The following is a 24,936-nucleotide window of genomic DNA, read 5'->3' as shown; positions in this document are numbered from 1 at the left end:
GAGAGGTGGCAGCCAACTTTATTAAGGGCAGCCTCGCTTCTAAATGGAGATAGAATATAGGGCAATGGCTGCCACCTTGCTGGCTACAGTCCCCTTGTCAGTAATAAGGAAAACCGGTGAGTTGAAAATGGCTCACAGCAAAGATTGGGCAGTCACAGAGCACAAATCCCAGTGATGACTGAACCTGGTGATATTCTGAACAAAAAGAATCATCCTTGTAGTTGTTTCCATCATTCACACTGACTATACAGACATTCTAGGCTTCATAATGACACGCCACACAGAGTGACAATCCTGGAGTCTTCCTCTATAGATTATTGGCAGAGGCAATTAATTGACTAAAGATCTGCCGTTCACATAAAGCCTCAGTAGAAGTTGTGAGGGTGACCTCTATGTTGGATTTGAGAATAATTAATTGATGTAGGTATATTATCCTCAGGTATCATTATTAATCTTGCCCTTTAACAAAGCTGCAAATCTTTTTCCAAAGCAAAGTGGGCATTCTGTGTGTCTTGTAGCAACATCTTAAACAAATGCAAAATAACTCATTTATACTTCCATAGGGTAAATTAGAGTTACAAAGGTGGCCAAAACTATACAAGTAACTAGGAGCACTATAAAACAGAAGTTTAAAGAAACAAGCAATGTATATGCAATTCCTCAAAAGAATCATTATGACTATAACCTGTATGTGTTGTTATGTGTACTGTATCTGTATACAGTCAGAAAGTCACATAAGATAGATCTTTAAAAGTCATGCAGCTGCCATTTCAGGATTGTTCCATACAACACATTTTATATTGTTTTGTCCGTTCCAGTTTTATATAGCCAAAGTATTGCAGCTTCCATTTCTTCGCATTTATGCTGGAAATTATTTGATTGCTTAATACATCTCAGTGTAAGGAAGCTTTGTTTCTAAAAGTCTCCTGTTTTCAAGGAATTAACGTTATCCCATTATTCCTCACTATGCTATCCTTTTTAACACCCTTCCTTCCCCAACCTATTGCAAAACACACACAAAAACCAAAAAACCTTCATCTCTAAGCAACTGATCTCTTAGCAACAAGAAGCACCTTCATAAGAGATGCCACACAGAGTGGTCATCAGAAAACCTGTTCTGATCTTTAAAAGGAGCACACCCGATAACACAGGTAGCTCTCATCAGGAACTGAACGAAGTAATAACAAAAGGACACAGGTAACTTATTTAACATTCATATTTTAGCATTTTTTCTTTAAAAATTAAGCTAGAACAACTGTGAAAGAGACATAGATTCTATTTGATTAATTTTAGAGTTGTTTTGATCTTTAGAATGTTAGCGTTGTTTTGATCTTACTTTATTCTGGCTAACTTTCTGTAAATGATATAATGTCTGAATAGCTCTTTACATGTTTTCTGACTTACAGCATAAAGCATTCTTACTCAAACACATCTTGCAATTTAGAACAAAATTATAGAAACTCATTTTGTAAGTATTTATTATGGGATGTTTCACTTTTTTTTCAAAAAAGGAGCACATTTTGGCAGAACTATTGCAGTAATGAAATTGTTCGTTTCATTCAACTTTTCAAACCATTTAGACAGTATGAAAAGTATTTAATTACAAACTTCTTGCATTTTTGGTGCAAATTCCATGGGCAAGAAATATGCTCGCTGTCTAATGTTTTAGTACCTTCTGGGTTCCTTCTACTTAGAATAACCTTTTCTCTGTCCGTATGCACTGCTCGAGAGAAAGATTTGCTCCATAACTAGATATGGGAGAGAATGGATATTGTCAACTGTTAGCTGGATTCTCAAAGTAAAGCTAAGCAGAAAATGACTGGAATTGGGCAAACTATGGTTTCCAAGTAACACAGCCATAGCAGGGAGAAATCAACTGTCAGAATTATGAAAATGGAGGTGAAAAAGAAGGCATTGGGTAGAACACTACACATCTATAACTGATCTGGAGAGTTGGTTAATTGTCTCACGGCCACTGGTGTTTTCTGTGGTAAGGATCTGTCTTTACTTAAACTACTAGAATTTCTTCCTTGTCCACTTCTGATACATACAGTTGTTTGAACAGAAAATTATGTCTGGAAAAACTGTATTCTAAATGAGTTTTGTTATTTCCATTTCCAAAGCAAAGTTGTTTTTGCTTCTCTAAATTTTATTAACATACTCATTGGAATATATGCAGTGGTTTTCATATCCTAGGTAACATTTGGTGAGGTTACAGACATTAAAGTCGCTATGTGAAAAGTGATGCCACTTAATAAAATAGCTCCCTCTATCTCTAAAAGTCATATCTATTTACCAGCGAAAACAGGTTTCTACTACTATTAGTATTGCCATGGTAGACATATAATCATGACAAAGAGATCTGGATTCTGTTCTCTCTATATATGATAAACTAAATTGTCTGCTCAGTTATAATTGCATAATCTATATTGCTAGTGGTGATGTAAGAGGCAAAAAGAACACAGCTGGATTTTCAGATAACAGGTAGAGTTTGCAGGGCTGCTAGCAGTTAAGAAAAACAGCTGTTGACGTGTAAACTGAGCAAATTTGATATAGAAATTAGAGATAAATACTGACCATCCATTCTCCACTAATCTTCCTGTCACTTTTGATGGTATAATTGCACTTTAAGTTGTCCTAAAAGTTTCTTTTGGACAAGACATGGGAATAATATGGTTTACAAGACTCTCAAACCAGGAATTAAAAAAAAACCTCGAAAGTGTCCCTACAAATTAGATCATTGTTAATATATATGTTTGAATCTGCTTTGTTAGTATATATGTCTCAATCTGATGGCTAGCATGAACTAATATACTCTCATTCTGCATCATCCAGTGTTTTCGATTAAAAGGTACAATGCAAAAATCATCATCTAGCTTCTACTGGGGATGCCACTTTTCATGAACACTACTTCGGTCTCTAAGCAACAAAAAGTCCTATTGTAAAAGCGACACAATTGGCAAGGTATTTTTCAAATCATACATCAGAATGTAATTAAAATCTCAGAAAGGGCCATTGTCCAAATTCTAATTTTAGAACCTTCTTATTTTTTGTGGAAATTGTAATTTAATCAATCACAGATCATTGTGGAAATGAAGAGCCCTATTGTGCACTGGGACACCATGTAGTGAACCTTCCCTTGTATTTTGATCTAAGGCAAATAACAGCTCCCAAGGTACTACAGTGATTGGCATGAAAGAAAGGTGGATGCAATACTCGCTATGAAGTTACCCAAAGCAGGTGTGTTTTCTAGTCTCATTTACTATGGGCAACTAACATCACTCTATAACTGGGCAGGTCTATTAATTCACTAGGGCAAAATTTGCAGAAGTTACTAGAGATTTTGTGTACCTCAGTTTTTGAGTGCCCAACTTGGGTCCTGATTTTTCAGAAACCACTGAGCAACCATGCTGTGAAAAATGAAGTTGGCCACCTAAGAATTGAGGCATCCATTATCACTGGAGACTTTTGAAAGTCTTGGCTTAAGTTCATACTGGTATAACACTGAGTCTGCCATTTCACAGCTCCACAACTAAACAAGGCATCCACATGGCCTTGGTCATATTAGAGACACTGTCCTCTAGGTCACAGTGATTGTGTTGTAATGTTAAGAGATTCTATTATCCTGTTGCATCGTCCCAAAAGATATTTGGGACCATTTTAATACCTTGCAGGGTACAGGAGTGCCCTGTCAAAATGAGACTGCTCTTTCAGGGGGTGGGGAGTGGCAATTTGCACAGTATTCCAGGAGAGAACCCACTAAAAGCATCAGGACAAAATTTCCTTGAAATAATATAGCAACAGAGCAGTCTGCAAAAATATGCCTGTTCTGGAGAAATCATTGCATAGGTTTGTACCCGTCCAAAAGATAGAATATATATCAACTAGGGTACAGGAAACATTGCATGTAGTACTCTCCCTCAAAGGGGTATTGTGAGGATAAATATATTAAAGATTGTAAGGTGCTCAGATACTACAGAAAGGGGTCACATAAATGTGTTAGATAAACCTGTATTACCTAAGCAAATATTTTATACACATAAAAAATTATAAGAATTACGAGGAAGGAGGGAGCATTGCTATGTTTGGAGACATGGATTAATTGGCATATGGTGACCAACTATGACCAAAGATGCATAATAACTACATACACTAAATAGAGCAGGGTAGCGTGCTGAAGCTCTGTCAGGTAAGCCTGAAGGAGGGGTGCTGCTAGGCTAGGGATGCACCCAAACAGAGATTACAATTATCCCCCCTACGAGGGCAGTTTTCTTGTTCTTTGTTAGTCACGTTTGTAATCTGAAGGTCTTATTGGCATTTCCATAATCTGCCAAGAAGCCAGGTATAAGCAGTGGCCAAAAGTACAACCTTTCCTCTTGGAAGTGGACCTCCTTGTAGACGATCCCACTGCTGTCACCCCAAGACTAGATTTTGGCAATGCTCTCAACATGGCGCTACACCATCAGACCATTTGGAAACTTCAGGTGGTACAATGACCACATTACTCCAATACTCTAATCTGTACTGGCTTCCAGTTAGTTTCTGGATGCATTTAGAGGTGTGGGGTTTGATCTTTAAGGAGCTTGAGGACTCTGTGTGACACGGATGCAGCAATAGCTGAAGCAGCTTTGCTGATCAGAAACAGCCATTTGGTATAAACAGGGAAAGGATGGCAGCAGCACATTTTCCCCAAGAGGTCCCCAGTTATGGAACTCTCTCCTCGCTCCTACCCCGTTCCTCTATCAGAGGCCTAACGTGCTGCTCTCCAGGTCAGATTGCAATGCGTAGCCAATTTCTCAGATTTTCACTGACATAGGAATAGAGGGTGCGATTGTGAAGACTGGGGTTGAAGGTTTCATTTTCCTGTGGGGTATTTCTTTTTTCTGTATTGATCCAGGAATATATTCATATAATTACTGTACTGGTACCTAGAGTTTTAGATAGGCACCATTCAGAAATCTAACTAAACAACGCACGTTTGATGTATAGCTACAAATCAACAAGATGCACCATCAAAGTAGCAATCCCAATGACCCAGGAACAACTGGTAACCTTTAATAGGCTACACATGGCCCCTGCAACCATCTGTGGAGACTAGGATGGGATACAATTGTGGATCTTGCTCTTCCCAGGCTGTAAGTAAAGCTTTATATTATTTCAGGTTTGATAATCAGTATCTTGTTTGATCATTAGTCACTGTGTAGAGGAGTTTTGCTAAGGTGTTCTATGGTAGAATTTGCCTGCAAAACATCTGTGTACTGTAGGTAGGCTTTTTATCTAGCTGTTCTTTATGTGCGCAGACAATGCTCTTACTTTATGAACAATAAAATAACCATAACTGTTGAGTCAATGTCCAACTGTCAGACCAGCATGGCATGACCTTCTCTTCTCTTTCAGATTTGCAGTGTTCCCACACACACTAAAGTTGCAAAGATAGAAGAAGGAAAAGCTGAGGGGCAGCAGACAAGCTGAAGTGCTGTACCAGGATACCAGAATGTGACTGAAATCTTGGAGATGGGGGAAAATTGCATGGTGGAGAGTGAAGGAGGAGTTTGCAAAAAGACTGGAGGACACAGAAGTAGTGGGTCAAATTCTCTCCTGGAAGTGGAGAGAGTGTAGCCCGTTATTTTCCTTGTGCCGATTGTTTATTCACAGTTTTCCACTCTGATTGTATTTCACAGGGTTGGTTGGTTTAACTTTTCCTTATGTTTCTAATGTTTATTGGTGTTTGATAGTAACCACTTATACTCAGATTCTTTTTTTCATAGACCTGAAATTTGCATGTGGTGGTGGAGCAATGACTAACAAGATATTTTGAGTGCATCCAGGTATTATAAATAAAATAAAATTAACAGATGGCTTTTGGTTTGTTCATGTATTTATTTCTATGGGTTTGGAAAGGTGCTTGTTTCTCTGTGTTTGTGGTGTATAGGTAGGGTACTACTAATAAACTTAATCATACAGTGAAATTAAGGCCAGATCTCTCATCTTCTGTTTTCTAGATATCCTCTGGAAAAAAAAGATTTACTACTAATAGTGCCGTATCAAGTGCATGTTTATGAGGCTGTGAATAGGAATTCTTTGACTCTATTGCTTCAGCTGGTGAAATATTTTTAATAAACTTCTATTGTTCACCTATAATTCTCTGCGTGCATGAGCAACAGGACTTTTTAAAATATCCAGTATAATGAAAATGAACATACTTCCCAATCCACCACTCAGAAATGGCCTGAGTTAATTGAGAAGATTGGTTGACTACTTGGAAGGTCAACAAACTTGAGCACCAATGGGGGGTGGGAGGGCAGTGACTTCATTGGAAAAGCCTAACCCCTACCCTTTGATTTCTAAAGGGATTTTTAGCTCAAACATGATACTAATTATTATGATCAAAATCTTGCAGGGCACTGCAGCTCAAAACTAGCATTGTTAATATCATGCAGAGGGAAATCGGAAGCCAGCACAGTCTCTGGGACATGGATATAATGCATTCCCTGAATGACAAGTGGCAACTGCATTTTGCATTAAAGTTTCTGAATGGTCTTCTGGTGTAACCCAATGTACATGACAGTAATCAAAACAGGAGATGACAAAAGCATGGATAATAATGGCAAGGTAACAACCACCCTGCTACGCAAAGATGGAAAATATATTCTTATCTACAACTTTTATCTGGACATATAAAAGAGCCAAGAATCCAATAAGACTCCTACGTTACCTGTGTCACAAAAGGGTGGATCCACTCAACTGAAAGGGCACGTTTCCTTTTGCTTTGGTTGTCCCCCCATCCCAACATCACCCCACTCTTATTAATTAACTAATTAGTTCAGCACGGTGCCCCACTCTTAGTCCGACACTCAAAGGTAAGTGATCAAATGAAAAACATGTCACCTGAGGGACAGTACCGAAACCCGAACTGCCTCCCTATCTCCAGCACCACCTTCTAGTATTCTTTGAACAGAAGTGACAACAGATCCTTGCTTGTCCCAATATGGCTCTCTGGGTCCTAAGAAAAGAGAGAATAGACCCATTCACATGCAATTCTCTCTCTCTGCCAGGATTGACAGACATAGTGGTTGATTATAATACTGGATTGGGATTTAGGAGACCTGGGGTCAATTGCTATGTATGCCACAGACTTCCTGTGTGACCTTGGTCGAGTCACTTAAACCTACCCTGTGTGTCTGCTCCTCATCTGTAAAGTGGAGATAATCTTTGTCTCTCTTTACAGTTTCTTCAAGGCAGGGGTTGTCTCTTGTTAGGTTTTTGTGCAGTATTTGGCACAATGGGACCCTGATCTCAACTAGGACCTCTAGGTTCTACTGTCTATGGTGACACATACCCCACATTCTCATACCTCACCTGCCCCAAAACACAATAAATTGCCAAACTCCTCACCCTTTCATCATTAAACAAGAGTAGTGCTGAATTCCTCTCAGACTGCAAAGAGGTCCAGTATAAAGTCCCCCACTCCATCTCAGCCCCTCAATGAAGACCCTGTGTCTTGGTTACTTCACCCACTTTGCCTCTACTCCCTCCAAAAATTTTTTCAAAGAAAAAAAGAAAGTTTAAAGGAATTGCTGGGGGGACTTTGGTTGAGCTCATACTCTGCCAAATACTGCAGGATTAACTACAAGACACCAAACCTGCAACATCTTTAAGATGTTGGAATATAACCTAATGATTTTATGTAAAATTGATTAAAAAGTCAGATCTATGTGACTGACCTAGTTTTAGATGTGCTGACTATAGCTCTAGAAACCATTGGGGAAGAGTTAACTGTAGGCATTGGGTATTAATTATGGTTAAATGTGCAGATTAGGGAATTGTGTTTCTTTTTCTAATGTGGAATGAAGATTTTCAAAAAAAACACAAAAACCCCACTATATGGACCAAAATAAAAAAGTCTTTTTTCTGGTGTAGAAAAATGTAAACAAGTAACTCTTGGAAGGTAGCACTGCACATCCTATTACAAAATGCAAGAAAATGCGGATAGCATCATTTATGGCAAGGTGTATGCTTTGTCATAATGGAGTCACTATTAAGCAAGTAAAAAGGGAAATAAGAAATCATGGAACTTCTGAAAACAAAAAAATATCAGGAAGGAGTGATAGGCAGATATCAGGTGCATGGTACATCCTGAAGGAACTCTTTTATTGCCATTCCTTCACATCTTGTAAGAATTACAGCATTAGAGAAAAACTGCATATAGCACCAGAGGAATTTCTATGGCCATATTCAATATCCTTTTGCAATCAGAAGGGAAAAGCTACATGGCTTGATCCTGCAAGGTGCTGAGTACTTGACATCAATCTAGCAAAACACTTAAGCACATGCTTAAACTTTGAGCATGTGAAGAGTCCCACTGACTTCAGTGGGATTATTCATGTGCTTAGTTTACAGCATGATTGTTTTTCTGGTTTGGGCTATAATGCTCAGCACCTGGCAAAATCATGCCCATAACGAGATAAATTATAATCATATTGTTCATATCAGAGCACTAATGCTGAAGGAGTTCTGCACAAGTCTTGCAGACAAACTATAATCTATATAAATAGTTTCTTCAAGCTATGGATTTTATTGCCAGAAAAACACATCACAGCCTTATTATTAAAAAAGCATGTTTAGAATAGTCATAGAGTTCACTACAACTGTGTGGACTACAGCAGTCAAAAAAATCTTCTTTATGTGAATAGTCACATTCCTTATGAATATCCTGCACTGGAATATTATTGGTTGGAGTAAAACAGAATTGATTTGGAAACTTTTTATATGGGGATTGTCTACCCATTTCCCTTATTTATGAAATTAACTCCTTTTATCCCCATCAAGGTGTACTTCATTTTCCCTGGTTCCTCTCCACTTTAGCTCTTTCTTTATATCACATTTAAGCAGCATCCACAGAATAAACATAACATAATTTTTTGGCCAGAGATGAACATGTAATGTGCAACACACAGCTTTTGGCAGGTGTCTACTCACAATTGGATGGCTGAGCCTTTGCTATTTGAATGAAACCTTCAACCTTAAACTAGCAATGAAAGCAGGCAATCGGTAAAATTTACCCCTAGAATAAGGAAAGTACTATACAATTAACACCTGAGGTCCCCTCACTTACACCAAGGTAAATCAGCAGTGAAGTCAGTGGAGTTACACTTTTGTAAAACCTGTGTACAGTTAAATAAACATATCCGAATTTGTTATCCCCAGCTATTCAGAGAAAATACTCTGACCTGAGCTAAGCCAGAGTCATTTGTGAGGATGATGTTACTCTGCAAAACTCTTGATGCCTTATAATTTTAACTAGGTAGCTATACTTTCTCAAGGAGGCTTAAAACCTTTCCTGGAATAAAGGATGGAACGTTCCCCTCCCCTGAAGCATTGATTCGCTGTTAGGAGTGGAGGAAAATTCCTACAGGCAAGACTGACTCTGTAAAGAACCTTCTGGGATTAGTTAACCTCTCTCCCAATGAGGAATCATAAACTCCTCCATACTTAGTGTACCACACTGAGTTCTGACCTCATGGCCTGTGCCATCACACATTCTGTGAGCCAGGTGAGAAGGATTATTGTTCCCTACTTTTATTTTAAAACTTATATATTTACAACATTGATAACCTGAGAGAAAAAAACAAAAATCATTAAAACCTGGACATTCTTATGCTTGACTGAAGCCCATCTAATCACTCACAGCAACATCTATTTTAAGGAATTCAGTTCAGTCTAGAAGTTTCCTAATTTACTTGATTACAGACCTTTTAGATTTATAATCTACAGCGACCTCTGGTGGCAAATACTTCAGCAGCAGTTGAAACTTGCAGTAAACACTCATAGCTCCGCAATGATAGAAACATTCTGTCTCACAAAACCCTCTCTCTTGAATAGAGATGCGCTTCCCCCCAGTATTTGACTTTTACTTTTTTTTTTAAGGCTGTCTCCTAGTCAAGATACAGGCAAAGTGAATTAACATGTTTGAAGCATTTTCTACTCAAAATAAAAATCAAGATGTGAAAGCAATAACCCCCCCCCTTTTTCTTTTTTTTTTTTTGCTAATTTCACCATTGCTTCCCCTTTCACTTCACTAATTATTTGATCTACAATATACCACATGCCTCCCTGAAAATATAAAATCTATTAATTTTCTCCTTAAAGTAAAGTAAAGTAAAGACACAGTCCATTAGCAAGAATCTAACCAAATACACAAATCAGCCTGTTTTATTCATGAAAGGAATAATACACACAAGGTACATTCCAGGAAGAAATTACCAGGAATAGCTAAGCCTCTGTCACTAATTCAGTTGTCATTCCTGGTTTTGTTAAGTTTCTAAGTCTTTTATCAAAAGATTCAAAGGATATATAATAGAAATTCAAGAAAATAAGAGTCTTTGCAGCAAGATCTATTATCTAGGCAAGTTTGTCTGTCAATAAACTCTTCTGCATCAGATCCATATTATTTCCTAGAATAACACTGAAGTGAGGCCACATATGGCTGTCATCAGGAGAGGCAGATACAGGAAGGAGTATAAGCAGTTTGGTAGGCAGGATGGCTCAGCTGAAGTGATTCTCTATGGATAAATATCGTCCCACTCTCTCCTCACAACAAACTTTTTTTTAAAGTAAATAGACATAAAAAATAGAAACCTGCAAATTTGGGCACTTAACACTCACTGAATCTAGGACCAACGTTTTTCTGTGCACGAGAGAATATATTTAAGAAATGTAAGTGAAATCTGTTCTCTTTATGAAAGAGTTTGAGGTCGGAGTATTGTGTCCAGTTATGGTCCTTTCACTACAGAAGGGATGTGAACAAATTGGAGAGAGTCCAGCGGAGGGCAGCAAAAATTATTAGGGGTCTGGGGCACATGACTTACGAGGAGAGGCTGAGAGGACTGGTGTTATTTAGTCTGCAGAAGAGAAGAGTTAGGGGGGATTTGATAGCAGCCTTCAACTACCTGAAGGGGGGTTCCAAAGAGAATGCATCTAGGCTGTTCTCAGTGGTGGCAGATGACAGAACAAGAAGAAATGGTTTCAAGTTGCAGTGGGGGAGGTCTAGGTTGTATATTAGGAAATACAATTTCACTAGGAGGGTGGTGAAGCACAGGAATGGGTTACCTAGGGAGGTTGTGGAATCTCCATCCTTAGAGGTTTTTAAGGCCTGGCTTGACAAAGTCCTGGCTGGGATGATTTAGTTGGGTTGGACCTGCTTTGAGCAGGGGGTTGGACTAGATGACCTCCTGAGGTCTCTTCCAACCCTATTCTTCTATGATTCTATGATTCTATGATTGTTATCTACACTGAGGGTATGTCTTCCCTGCAAAGTACAGGTGTGTTTTTAACTCAGGCTAGCTAACTTAGGTTAAAATAGCAGTGAAGACAAAGCAACTTGGGTTTTAAGCAGATTAGCAGGTCAAATTCAACCCAAGGCGCTCGTATAAACTATAACTTAAGCTGTTAACCTGAGTTACCTCATTTTACTGCTATTTTAATCCAAGTTAGCTAACCTGAGTTAAGAACACACCTTTGTTGTTGTTGCTTTTTGTTTACAGTGAATACATACCCTAAGAGTCCTTTACACCACTCTGGTAGTATAAAGGGGGCCATAACTTTAAGGCAGAATAATGTTAAAAGGTCTTAGTGTAAATAAGAATTAGGCCAAGTATATTTAAGTTACATTTATTCGTAAACATTTACATTCAACAGGTTTTATTATCTAGAAATATAATGACTCATTGAAAAAGGGAAGTGAATGACAGTTAAAAGTAGAAAGTGGAGAGTCATGGAAAAAGGCTGAATTACAAGAAGTTAAACACATGAATGTGTTTGTATCAGTGTTGATTGATGGTTTGTAAGTTACACCTTTAAACACTGAAGCACATATTGTGAAGCGTAACACTTAAAAGAAAGACGCTGTAATTTTCCATTTTATTTCTCAAGCCACTCTGAAATAGATTGTGTCTTAGTAAAGTAGAAAAATAACATCAATGCTCACCCATCCAAAATAAGTTAGTCCTCAGTGTAAAATTCAAACTAATGACAAGGTGTAACTGAGTTGTCTTCATGCCACCGCACAAAGGATCAGAGAGGTGCAATTTTTATTCTGACAGAAGAATAAGTGTTAAAAGTAGAAGTAGTCTGACCTCAAACCCCCATAATCCTTGAATTTTGGAGGGGTTTGAAGTCTGCATCGATTTCTTGGTCTGAATTTTGCAGCTGGTCCATATCTTTACAATGGGACAAAATCCCAGCTGTGAACATGTTCAAAATCTAGGATTGCCTGGAAGATACTTTGGGGTTCAACTTTGCAAGATGTTGAGTACTTCCTGCTAGGTGCTCAGGACCCTCACATGGCATTTGAGCCTGCAGTTGAAATATTTGTATGTATGGGCCTTTGCACAGCTGTTATTCCATGCTGTAGCATCCAAATGTGCTGTCACTTATTTCTGTTTGCTGCCTTTATTGCCATGGATTACTAAAGACAGAGGCAAAGGATGAACCCACCACAAGACAAAAATAATGTCATGTTTTGCATTGCTAAGGGAATGTAGCATATTAATTTTCACTGGCAGGTTAACAAAGAATCTGCTGTTCACTGGCTGCCAAAGGTTGGTAGGAGAGACCAGCAGCCCTTGAAAAGCAGGGTCGCAGAGTTTGAATTTGTAATGAATATATGGCTTATATATGGCTAAAATTTTGGCATTTCCGAAAAGAAACACCTTCATTTCCTCCATGTCTAATCCACACAGATGTGCTATTTTTGTTTTGGTACATACTACCATCTGGAGACTGTAGGCTCATGAAGTGATGTAGCAGGTGGAAAGGGATGGAGACTAGGTGAAAAATGGAGGAACTCATCCATTGGTACACTATACATTCAAGCATGCTTGCATCCAGATATTGTGGTAACACACATAAAGCACCCAAACTTGTTTCTAATTAATCTCTCAATTTCAAGTAAGAGTGCTAGGTGTTTCTATTTGTTTTTAGTTTGCAATCATGCACTACTGTCATTAATATAAATATCATTGCGCAGTGAAAACAATTGCATTTTTAAAAAATGTGTTTGTTCAATTACTAGCCACTTCTTCCACTCAAGTTTTTCAGATCCCACACAACTGCAGTCACAATAGCTGCATTTCACAAGTTGTGATAGCTCCATTCTCTGCAACACACAAACCTCCAAAAGCCGACTGTCAACGGCTTCATTCGGGCTTGACACCCAGGAAGACCACTCTAAAAATGTACCTGCATTAAGCCTTGTTTTTCTCTTTATTCCCCACTCCTACCATCTCCTTCTCTTACCACTATCCATACTGCCCCTCACTTTGCCTATCCTTTGGCTCAGGTCACAAAAGTGACACAAGCCTAAACCTTCATCTGGGAGATAAGCTCCTCAACTGCATCATGCGCTGGACCAACAATCTGGAGTGAAAAAGTGAGCCCAGGGTAGGTCTCTTGTTTGGTAGCACACAGAACTGCCTCTAAGCTGTTGAGCTGGCCCCATATTTTGTTTTCTAAACAACAGATGTAGTACAAGGAAACATTTAGATACTTGTTATCTCACTGTCTGGGTGGTGGCTGTGGGCAATGGTGTTTCTAGGACGTAGTATTTGGGGTAGCAGATAGGTTGGGGAAACATACATCTATGGATGAAGGAACTGAACAACGTCATTCTCCTATGCCAGAGACTTTTAACTTGAAAGTACAGTAACTCCTCATTTAAAGTCGTCCTGGTTAACACTGTTTTGTTATTAGGTTGCTGATCTATTACAGAATATCCTCGTTTAAAGACACACAATATTCCGTTATAACGTTGTTTGGCTTGCCCCGCTCTGCCCGCCTGGTGTTCCTGCTGGGGAATGGGGTTGGGGCGCAGGGGCTTGCCCCATTCTGCCTGCCCAGCGTTCCAGCCAGGGAGCAGGCAAGCCCCCGACCTTGCTCCCAGGCAGGAGTGCCGAGCAGGTGGAATGGGGCAAACCCCCACACTCCGACCCCACTACGCCCCTGCCTCAACCAAGCTTCACAATCATCATTGGTGAGTACAGTATTAAATTGCTTGTTTACAGTTATTTAAAACTTATACTGTATATGTATATAATGTCTTCTGACTGGCAAAAAAATTTCCCTAGAACGTAACTCCCACTATTTACATTCATTCTTATGGGGAAATTGGATTCCTGTTCCAATTCAAATTAAAACACTCATTTAATACTAACCAATGAAATACCAGGTTCACCAGGACAAACAAGCCTCTATGGATGACCAAAAAGAAAAGGAGTACTAGTGGCACCTTAGAGACTAACCAACTTATTTGAGCATAAGCTTTCATGAGCTACAGCTCACTCTACTCTGAAACCTGTGGATGACCAGATTTTCAAAAGAGCTCAGCATCCAATTGCATTCCCTTGTGCTGAGCTCTTTTGAAAATCTAGTCCCTAGAGTTAGGTTCTGGGAAGGTGATAGTAAAAGTCATGGGATTCATGTTAATCCAGGATTTAATCTATCACATTCCATACATGTACTGGAGACATATTGGAGACGTAATGTCTTACACAGTAGGGATTGGATTTTTAGGAGATGAAGGTTCCAGAGGAGAGGACTTGGGGGTCAGAAAGGACACTAGGGGCTACTTTGGACTCTCAACCTCTGTTTCTGCATCTCCACTGCATTCTTAAAACTTCCATTGCTGTCTTCATCTTCTGCAGCAGATATAGGGGCATGTCAATGGTACTTATTTTAAATCACAGTCCATTAAATTTACCAGAGAGCAAAGATACACAGCGGTGATACGCACACCCTGTTCTCAGGGTATATTTTCTTGAATTGTAGAAGAAAGCAAACTTTTTCATAGGCAGCACTTTCTATGCTTATATTTTACGGTCATATAAAAGCAGACATCTCCATTACCATATATGAAATCTATAATCTTTAAGGCAGTTACCTTCTTGCTACTATGGAGCCACATATTGTTAACATCAAAATCATTGTTGAAGTCAGAACAACAATAATTAGAATACAATTATACTACCATCCCAGAATCTTAAAACGCTTTACAGACATTAATGAATTAGTCTTCATAGTACCTTGTGGATAACTATAGTATAATTACCTGCATTTTGAAGAGGTCAAGTGACTTGGCCAGACTCACCTGGTAAGGCTGTGACAAAGCAACGAATATAGCTCTGATCTCCTGTGCTTTTATCCACAAAGCTTTCCCAGCATGCAAGAGAGGACAACAGTAAAGCAACGTAAGATATAGGAGCATCCAGAGGTACAAAAGGCATCAAGAGATCCAAGTACCTATCAGTGTAGTACACATATTTCCAAAGGGTCATTTGGCATTTTGTTTTACAGTAAGACATTTTCTTTAAAAAGTGCTACAAGTATTTCACAGTAATGATCCAAAACACTGTAGCAACACTTCAATTCATAAGGTTCTGAATCATTACTTCCCTGCCCCATCCTTCGTTTGTATTCTGTACATCTTCTACTTAGATTGTAAGCTCATCTTCTTGTTTTCTGTAAAGCAGCTAGCACATTCTGTGCACTACATAAATATAATAATAATAATACTCTTAATGCTAACTGAGTATGGTAGTACATTCGTCTACAGTACGAGACAAAAACACACAATAAATAAAAGCACAATATGAGAGAAAGTTTCAAGATAAATATTATGAAAACACAAACTATTGGGAAGAAATAGCTAGAACAGCTGTACCTGGACATGCTGAGTACCTATACCCTGGAACTTAGATATTAAGTGATTAGGCAACAACACAAATAGACAGTTATTGTAAGACCAGAGTTAAAAGGGTGTTTTACTCATCTAATCTAATGTATTGCACAGTAACAAGCTGTAAAACATCTCTTGTCTGGCTATACCAAAAGAAGGACAGGAGACACTTGATATGGTTTTAATCAGGCCACGACTTTGTTATTAGATGTCTGGGACTACCCAGCAGATGAAAGTGTACAATGCAGGTAACTCCATGTTCATTCAATATCTACCTGGCAGGCTTTCACCAGCCCCCCCCCCCTTTTTCCATCCAGGTCCCCCAGCCAACCCATTGCTGGGACCTTACCACCACCACCCACAAACAAGGGTTAAGGTGGGCTATAAGAAAGAGGGGCTGGTTTCCTTCTGTAGCAGTCATAGGAGCCCTGAACTCCCTCATTCTGCTCCTTTAACCAACACCTCTTTTATATGTCCTTTACAAAGCCATTTATGAGGTCATTGTATCCCTTCCGTGCACTGCACAACCACCCCACACCTACATAATGAGTTGTAACGTCATAGCCTAACTCCCTTCCCTACTCACTCTCCCGGAACCCACTGTTGGGAAGACAAACCCCCACCCCCACCCCACTCCACCTAGGCCAATATGGTGGTGAGGGAAAAATTCTTGCCCAGCCCCCCAGGAAGGAGCAGCTAGCATGATGCCCACAGCAGGTCCCAACCAAACCTAGTATTTCGCCGCCTCAAGGGGAGGGAGCGTGGGTGGGTGCTGAACCCCTGGTCCAGGGGAAAAGGGGCTTCTCTTGCTGTGCTTGTCCCTTTTCAACTCCCCAACCCTTCTGGTCCTTGGGGATGAGTCAGTGTCATCACACTGACCCACTCCCCCTTTTTGCAGCACCCTGCACCCCCACACACACACACGCTCACACACACACGTAAAGCACTATTCCCTCTTCCCTGGCAAGCTGGACAATGCTCCCCCACCCCGCTGCATGGTCATCCTCATACAGATAACAGTATCTGCCTCCACAGGGACAATCAAATCCCATGTTTTATGGCATAACTTAACATCTGCAGGGACCAGCAAGGAACCCTTCTTCTCCCTTTTTTACAGCATGGTTTGTTATGTTTTTGACTTCCTTTGAAGAGTCAAGCATTGGTCTTTGTCAAAGAGAAAATATGGCACTAGGCCTGATGAATCTATGGTCTGGTCTGACAAGTACTATACTCTTCTGCTAAATATTTTGAAAAAAGTAAAGAAAGGCAAAGCATTACAACACTCAGTGTCAGATAAAAATAAAGCCCAATATAATTTTTATCCAGATGCCTGCTAATTTTTACCCAGGGCAAGCTACATTTGTTTACTGGGAAATATACTTGGTTATTTTGGAAACCCAAGGACATTCACAAATGCTAGTGACATGGAGGGGGAAAAAAGGTAGGTATCTTAGATAAAAGACTACAAGTGAGTTCATTCAACCCCTCCATATGTGTTGAGTGTTTAATTTCTTTTATTATGATTAGAAATTTGGCACTCTGTCTGGAGTTAACGTCATTGTTGGCCAGCCAAGGGCAATATCAAAGATAAAAGGTCTATTGGCCAAAGCATCCAAAGGAACCTGAGCTTCAATACCAAGGTCAGAAATGCTTTGTTATTTCTGGGCAAAAAGTAAATCTGCTGTACGTCTGTTTTGACTTGTGGTTTAGCTTGTCTTGTCTAAGCAGCCAGTCTCATTATAAAACAAAGCTACTACTGGTATGAATTTGCTCAGTTACAGGACTTGCAAAGGGGTTGCAAGGTACCGATTAAAGGTGTCTTAGCATTTTGAAACTTTCTGCCTCTTTCCATATTTTTCCCCCTGAAGGCAAAGTAGACTCTCTTAGAAAAGATGATACTGGAAACCCTGAATCTGATGCATTACAATATCACCAGAGTGGTGCCAGAAGTGATGCCAACTGCCACCGTGCCCATACTCCTCCTCATGTGCTTTCTTTTCCTAATATGGAATTATGAAGAAACATCAATACCAGGTAAATTGATTTTAGACATGGTATCCCCCAAAATGCTACAAAGGGGTTTTTTGGTTGTTCACACTATGCTAAAAAGGGGTGTGATGGGTAATAAGTGTATATCAAGGAAACACAGAAGGAATATGTTGTATAAAATATAGGAGAGATTTAATGCTAAGAAAAACAAAAATCTGAAGTGCCCAATTTGCCCCCTACTTTGTGCACTAAAGTTTGTTTAGTCAGCTAAAAGTATCACATTATTTACTTTCTTCAGAACAGATCTCTCCTTGTGTGCATATGATAGAATAATAGTATATAATTTTAAGCATGGTGCCTAGATATTTATGGTCTGGATTATTTTCATGGATGTTTTAGAGCTTCACATTTTGTTACAGTTGCAAACGTCAGAGCTTTGGAAGATGCTTTCTGCTCGAAACAAGCCTAATTTAGGGGATGGGGTCATTTTGGAGCTTTTTGGTTACCCACCTTTTCCCATGTATCTGACACTAAAGAACAGCCCCCTTATGGACCAACATCAAAAGTCCTCCCATTCAGATGACCCTTGTTGCTAGGTTTTCAGGAACATATGTAGATGTCACTTGTTCAGTTTATTCTCCATTAGGTACAGGATAATACATTTCCATAAACTGGACCATAGTGCACTGGTGTAAATAAGGAATAGCTATTCAAGTTAATGGGGTTACACCTGAGTAAAACTAATTGAGAGGAGACCCAGGCAAACTATCTTTGAATAACCTTTATTCATGGAGAGTTCAGAGAATACTGGAAAAGCGTTTGCAGAAGGTTATGTAGTCCAGCCTGAATGCTTTATGGGATTAACCAGGAGAGATAACAGCATTCATTTGCCTTAAATTTACAGTTAAATAACCCTGGCTTCTAATTCCTGTTCATAAAGGCTAGTATCTTGAGGTATTTGTACATCTTGTGAACATAATGTGTGAAACTTTTCTGTAAGAACTGTACTTGCTTTCTTTCATGTCTCTGAAAAAATCCCAAGACATTACAGCAGGCAAGCCAGACTAGACTGACCACGTAGAACAGAGGGGGGTCCCTTTAGAACAGGTTCCTTTAGCCATTCTAAGACTCTTCCCCCACACTTTTTCCCCTAGGGGACAAAATTTTGCTCTAAGTTACACTAGTGCATCTCTGGAATCACTCTACTGAAGTCAATGGAGTTATTCTAGATTTACACTGGTGGAACTCAGTTCAGAATCATAACCATTGACTAAATTTAGATGATTCCATTCTGACCTCTTACATTAGAATGTTACTTTTCATAAACTCATTGAGTAGAATGCTCTTATACAAACCAATCCTCTAAAACTGTATTTTCCTCATTTACTATTCTTTATATTAAAAGAAAGCTAGGAAGTTGACTTTTGTAGGTGATATTACTGTCTAAAAAAGGCCCTTGTCACTAAAACTATTTGTTAAATTTGCAAGTGGATAAACAATAGTATGATATTATTATTCTTTGAACTATTTCTTACTCCTTTGCCTTGATACCTAGCCACTATACCTCTAAATGAAAACCACCCCATAGTCATCGGCTTGAAGTATCAGAAAAAGGTTCAGAGTCTAGTTTATTACATGCACACAGAATGTACATCAGGCTCAGGATCAAGCTGCTGTGGATATAAAACGATCAACTCTGCAGATACAGGTGTTCCATATCAGGTTGCATAAGCCAATTTTATGTGAAATCAAATGTCCAATAGACTCTGTGACTTGGGTGTTAAGGATCCTTGGCAAAGAGTGATACTGATATATTTTCTAATCAGTTGTTAAGAGTCATATTTTTCTTTAACCTTTTCCTTAGGGCCTGGTTTCTGTATGGGAATTGGTCCCCTCATTTCACATGGGAGATTCCTTTGGATGGGAGTGGGCAATGCCTGCAACTATTACAATAAGATGTATGGAGAATTTATGAGAGTCTGGATCAGTGGAGAGGAAACACTCATTATTAGCAAGTAAATCTTTGTTCTCTGTCTCTAATAATATACATTGCCAGGCACTTTGCTATATTAGAATTATTTCATGATTTTCAAAATTGTTTCTCACTAACAGAAATCTTCTATCTTCTGCTACTTGCTGACTCTCTTTTTGTGTGCAGCTTCTGAATGTCAATACTTATATACTACAGGCTTGGCCCTGCACCACTGAAGTACATGGGAGTTTTGCCATTTATTTCAATGGAACAAGGATCAGACCCTAAGGCCCAATCCTGTAAACACTTACTCTCACTTCTACTGCATTAATTATAATACGACTACTGAGTATAAGACACTATATAAGAACATTGATTGATAACCTGCAGGATCAAGCCAAAAATTAATTTCATATAGCCTCATGGAGATCTTTCTCAAAATGTGAGTAAAAGCTGAAGATTATGGCCCCAATTCAGCAAGGTACTTAAGCACATGCAAAACTTCAGGAATATGAGTAATCCCGTTGGAATCAATGGGACTACTCATGTGTTTAAATTACATATTCTTAAACATGTTGCTGAATTGGACCATGTAGTTTTACTAACTGCAATAGAGGTGGGGGTTTTGTTTTGTTTTTTGGGGAGTGATTTTTTTATTGGACGTTCTGGGCACTCGTAATAAGGATGAGGATTTTTCCATAAATGAAAATTCTAATAAAGTCTTTTCCACACATAAAGAACAACAAAAACAACTGTTGGATTAGCCATTCTAACTATTCTGGATTCAGATATGTCAGTCATATAAAAGTCAGAGCCAGCTTGTTGAAAGACATTGTAGTCCAGGGAAATGAGCTCTAATCCTGATGCTATCACTGACTCTGTACAGATTTGGGCAAGTCATTTCACCTTTCTGTCTCAGTTTCTACCTAACTGGTAATGACAATGAGAATACTACCCGTCCTCCTGACTGGATATAGGGGTAGTGAGGATTAATTACTTAATGTCCACACAATGCTTAAAACATGTCAGACTGTGTAAATGCAAAGACTGCTTATTGCTCTCTTTCACTATTTGATTCAGGTCTATAAGAAATAATCAGATACACAAATTAATGCAGCAGATGAATCAGACTGTGCAGTCATTACCTCAGCTTTGGTCAGGATTGCCTCTCACTTAAAAACCACGACAGGACATGGAAAACTAATATTTAAAAATCCTTTACAATGTCAATAGAGCATACACAGTGGTTCTTAGGGCCTGTCACAGTTAAACAGCAAGATCTGAGCTCTGTAAAAATACAGGTACAGTCCTGCTCCCTTTAAGGCAATTGAACTTTTGCCATCAACTCCACTTAGATTAAAAGCAGATGCACAGAGGGATTTGCAGAGTCTGCAATACAATTTACATTGTCTCCTCCAGGCCTTGATTGCATAATTTTATTATGAAATATGATCTTATAGCTTCCATCAGCAAAATCCAACCCAATTTTAATAGCTACCTTTATTTTTTCTCTCTGCTCAGACAGGGATAAATCCTGAAATCTGCACTTAGGTGAGTGTACAGGTTGGAAAAGAGCATAGGGAGCCTCTCCCCACGATTGCACATCTGTGATGGGCCTGTCGTCATTCCACTCCCTGCGCGCATGGAAGTACAGGGACTCTTCCTTCCCTGCACAATCCACCACAATGGACGCCCAGGAGCGGTGGGGAGGAAGGGAAAGAGAGCAGGGCAGTAGGGACACGGGGGAATATACTGCACTCCCTGAAAGGTTGCAACTCTGAGCACAATCCCCTGGCAGAATCCTTGAAGCAGAATTCCTCTCTGATTGTCTGCCTCTGCTCTACCCTGTACTCTAGTCCTTAGTGTTCACTCAATCTTTACTCAGGCAAAACTCCCTGGGTGAAATCCTGGCCCCATTAAAGGCAATAGCAAAACTCCATTGTCTTCACTCAGGCCATGAGTTCCAATGAGAGTTTTGTCTCAGTTAACACTGAGTAAGGATTTCAGACTTTGGTCTCTGAAGCGTGTGTGGCATGAAAAGTGGCTGACTGTTTGATCTCTGCCAGTCTCACTCTTCCTTTCTTTGGTGTCTTTGATCTGATCAGTTTGTGCCACTGGATCAGCATTTCTAAGCAGCTAGCTCCCTCTACAGGAAATTGGGTTCTAAAGCAGTAATGCTGATGGAGGCCAGTTTGCCAGAGTGTGATAATTGAATAAGCATGGTTAACAGAAAAAGAGGAGGGTATATTCTGGTGGTGTTGGGGTTATTTATTTATTTAGGGTTGTTTTTGACACATACTTTGTTTTTGTAATATTTCTTCTTTGGTTTTATATATATGAGTATTTCTAATCTCTGCTAATTAATTATTAATTTTATATTAAACATATGAAAGCAAAGAATTGTAATGTAACTAACTACCATATACTGGTAAAGCAAGGTCCTTGTTATATTGTGCATTCACCGTGGGTTACATAGTTAGACCAGGCACTGAATCATGTGATGCATGTTGCGCACTATGGGCTGGATCTTGCAAAGCAATGAGCACTCTGGCTCTGACCCAGCAAAGCAGCTAATGGTCCACAGGACTCAGAACCTTGCAGGATTGAGCCCTATGAAACTGGAAGACTGAGGTCACATTTACTCGTCTCTAAGGAGCATCCTTGTGAGAGACTTCCCTTATTCTCCAATGGGTAGTGTTTATGTTCAGGTAGCAGAATTTTATTACACATGTATATTTGTGGTTTCATCATCGGTTTGCCAATGATCAAATATCTATAAAATGCGTAGGTGGCAGTATATGCCTGCTATGACTGATGGGATCTAACATCTGAACATTTCAATCCCTCAAAGACAGGCTATGCAGTTTTGCAGTCCCATAGTTTATAAATTGAGCCTGTCAAAATGATCAGAATATGACTGTGGTCCTAAGGAGAGCTGAGTGAAAAGTAGAGAGAAAATTCAGAACCATTATGCTGAATTCCAAATCACATTAAAATATGGCCACATTCATATCCTGCATAAAATGAAACTTCAGTTTGGACAATTATCTGTGGCAAGTCAGTAGCTCCAATGGGGTCAATAGTTCAAAATCTTTACATTCAGCACAACATTTGTTTTTTCACAAGAGAACAGGTACATTCATTTTGGATGGAAGCAACAGTAGTTTATAAAGACTGGATCATCTACTTAGAAAACAGATAAATATCATGTGATTTAAGTGACCAGAGAGTTTCCTTAGCAATACTCACTACTTTGGTTTGCTCCTAACCCACATTAATGGAGATTGGCTTATGCTCTGAAGCATGAGAATTTATAGCCCTTCCAAAACTTTTGGATATGTTTGTTTTGTTTGTATTTAATTTTTCCTATTGCCAATTAGTGCTAATGGTGCTGGTAGTTTTTAAGATGTGAAAGCCTGTGCACTCGGGAACACCAGCTCATTTCATTTAGGTCACTGAGAAGCTGTTAGATTATAACAATTTCCAGTTATTTGGACTGGATTTCAACTGGTAACCTAGAAAATCTCACTCTGTTAATGTGTCTGGGGCTAGTGAACAGTTGTAGGGGGTTGTATTTTCAGTACCAGACTCAACCTTCCTAAACACAATACTCTCCACGAATAAAACACACCACCACATTCCAAGGGTAATGAGTATATATAAGGTTTCCAAGTCTGTACTCCCATGCAATCCCTTGTGGAACTCCCTGCCATAAGAGATTATTGAGGAACAAATCTTAACAGAAATCACTAAAGGATGAGACACAGGAATAATAAGAACATCATTCTCTATTACATTAGAATTATGTAACAAAATTAAAAATGTACAAAGGTTATCAATCCTCATGATTCAAAATGAAATGCAACCAAAAACTGTTGAGGGTGAAGAAGCAACTTCCCTTATAGACATGTTATTGCATAACTGCCATCAAATGTTTTACATCTGCTTTTGAAGCAGCTGATACTGGCCATTGTCAGAGACAGTATGGCAAAGTCTATGTTCCGATAGATTTCTATGCATCTCCACTCTTTACTCCGGTTGAATTTCCGTAGCAGTCAATTGCCATTTTACTGAGAAAACAGTGCATGCCTAGGCCCAAGTATAAAAAAACTGTACTTATAAAAATAATGCCATGCATCATACTGTCAATCAATTCATGGCTTTTAAAGAATCGTATGTATAAGAAATGTTTCAGAGTAGCAGCCGTGTTAGTCTGTATTCGCAAAAAGAAAAGGAGGACTTGTGGCACCTTAGAGACTAACAAATTAATTTGAGCATAAGCTTTCATGAGCTACAGCTCACTTCATCAGATGCATTCTCAATGTTGCATGCATAGTATGTTTGAGTTGAAAGTGCTTTGTGTCTCACAAGTGATCAACACCTCAGACAATTGGGCCTGAAGTAGAATAAGTCAAATTAAAGGTATATATTTACAAAAGGATCTTTTTTTCCTTTCCCAGATCCTCCAGTATCTTCCATGTAATGAAACATGGGCAATATATCTCTAGATTTGGAAGCAAGCTTGGGTTACAGTGCATTGGCATGCATGAAAATGGTATTATATTTAATAATAACCCAGCACTCTGGAAAGAAATTCGACCTTTTTTCACCAAAGGTAAATTATTATGTATTTCTATATTTATCACATATCTACTGTACCATATATTTTGTGCTTCTGAAATGCTGGGATTGGCATTTTGTGTAAGTAAGTATAAGGAGCCATTTTTCCTTCTCTGACCAGCCCCTCAAAATATTTCAGTCTTCTTTCCTCACTCATCCTGATTCTCATGACACTAGAGAAGGACTTTCAATAACTTTGCAAATTCCTAATTTCCTCTAAGCAAATCCTAATTATGTCCCACAAGCCACAGATTTGAATATTTTTACATTTGTGGCCCAGTGTTCATCTTAATTCAATGGCAATTTTGTAAGAATATTTATTTAACTAGAAGGTTCTGTATCCCAACTTCAACTGATTTCAAAGAAACTTCACTCCTACCCTAATTTAAAATGTGTTTATCATTTCAGAATGAACTTAAGAGCTCTGTGCAGCAGGAATCATTAATTGTTTTAGAACATTGAAAATCAGGGAAGTAACAGGGTCAGCTGAGAATATCAACTTAGCTGCTATGTAACAAGGCCCAGACTCAAAAAGGAAATGTGAGGTGTTATGACAATACTAAACAATGGGTCCCAGATCTGCAGCAGTATTTAGATCCATTAACATCCATTACTTTCAATGGGA

At 39.0% G+C, this 24,936-nt stretch overlaps 1 protein-coding gene across 1 annotated transcript in view; it reads left to right on the top strand.

Moving 5' to 3' along the window:
• The first annotated feature begins 1,155 nt into the window (after positions 1 to 1,155).
• The window catches only part of CYP19A1 (cytochrome P450 family 19 subfamily A member 1), a 39,972-nt gene continuing 16,191 nt past the window's right edge, over positions 1,156 to 24,936 (top strand). Inside the window, exons 1-4 of the mRNA XM_084640492.1 lie at positions 1,156 to 1,197; positions 17,599 to 17,764; positions 19,584 to 19,734; positions 24,152 to 24,306. Of these exons, the coding sequence (XP_084496618.1) occupies positions 17,623 to 17,764; positions 19,584 to 19,734; positions 24,152 to 24,306 (448 nt within the window). The 5' untranslated portion in view covers positions 1,156 to 1,197; positions 17,599 to 17,622. The remainder of the gene's footprint in view (positions 1,198 to 17,598; positions 17,765 to 19,583; positions 19,735 to 24,151; positions 24,307 to 24,936) is intronic.

Source organism: Lepidochelys olivacea (assembly GCF_965140295.1).
Source record: "Lepidochelys olivacea isolate rLepOli2 genome assembly, chromosome: 10".
NCBI lineage: Eukaryota > Metazoa > Chordata > Testudines > Cheloniidae > Lepidochelys > Lepidochelys olivacea.
The sequence above is the reverse complement of the archived record's forward strand: the minus strand, read 5'-3'. Positions and strand labels throughout refer to the sequence as shown.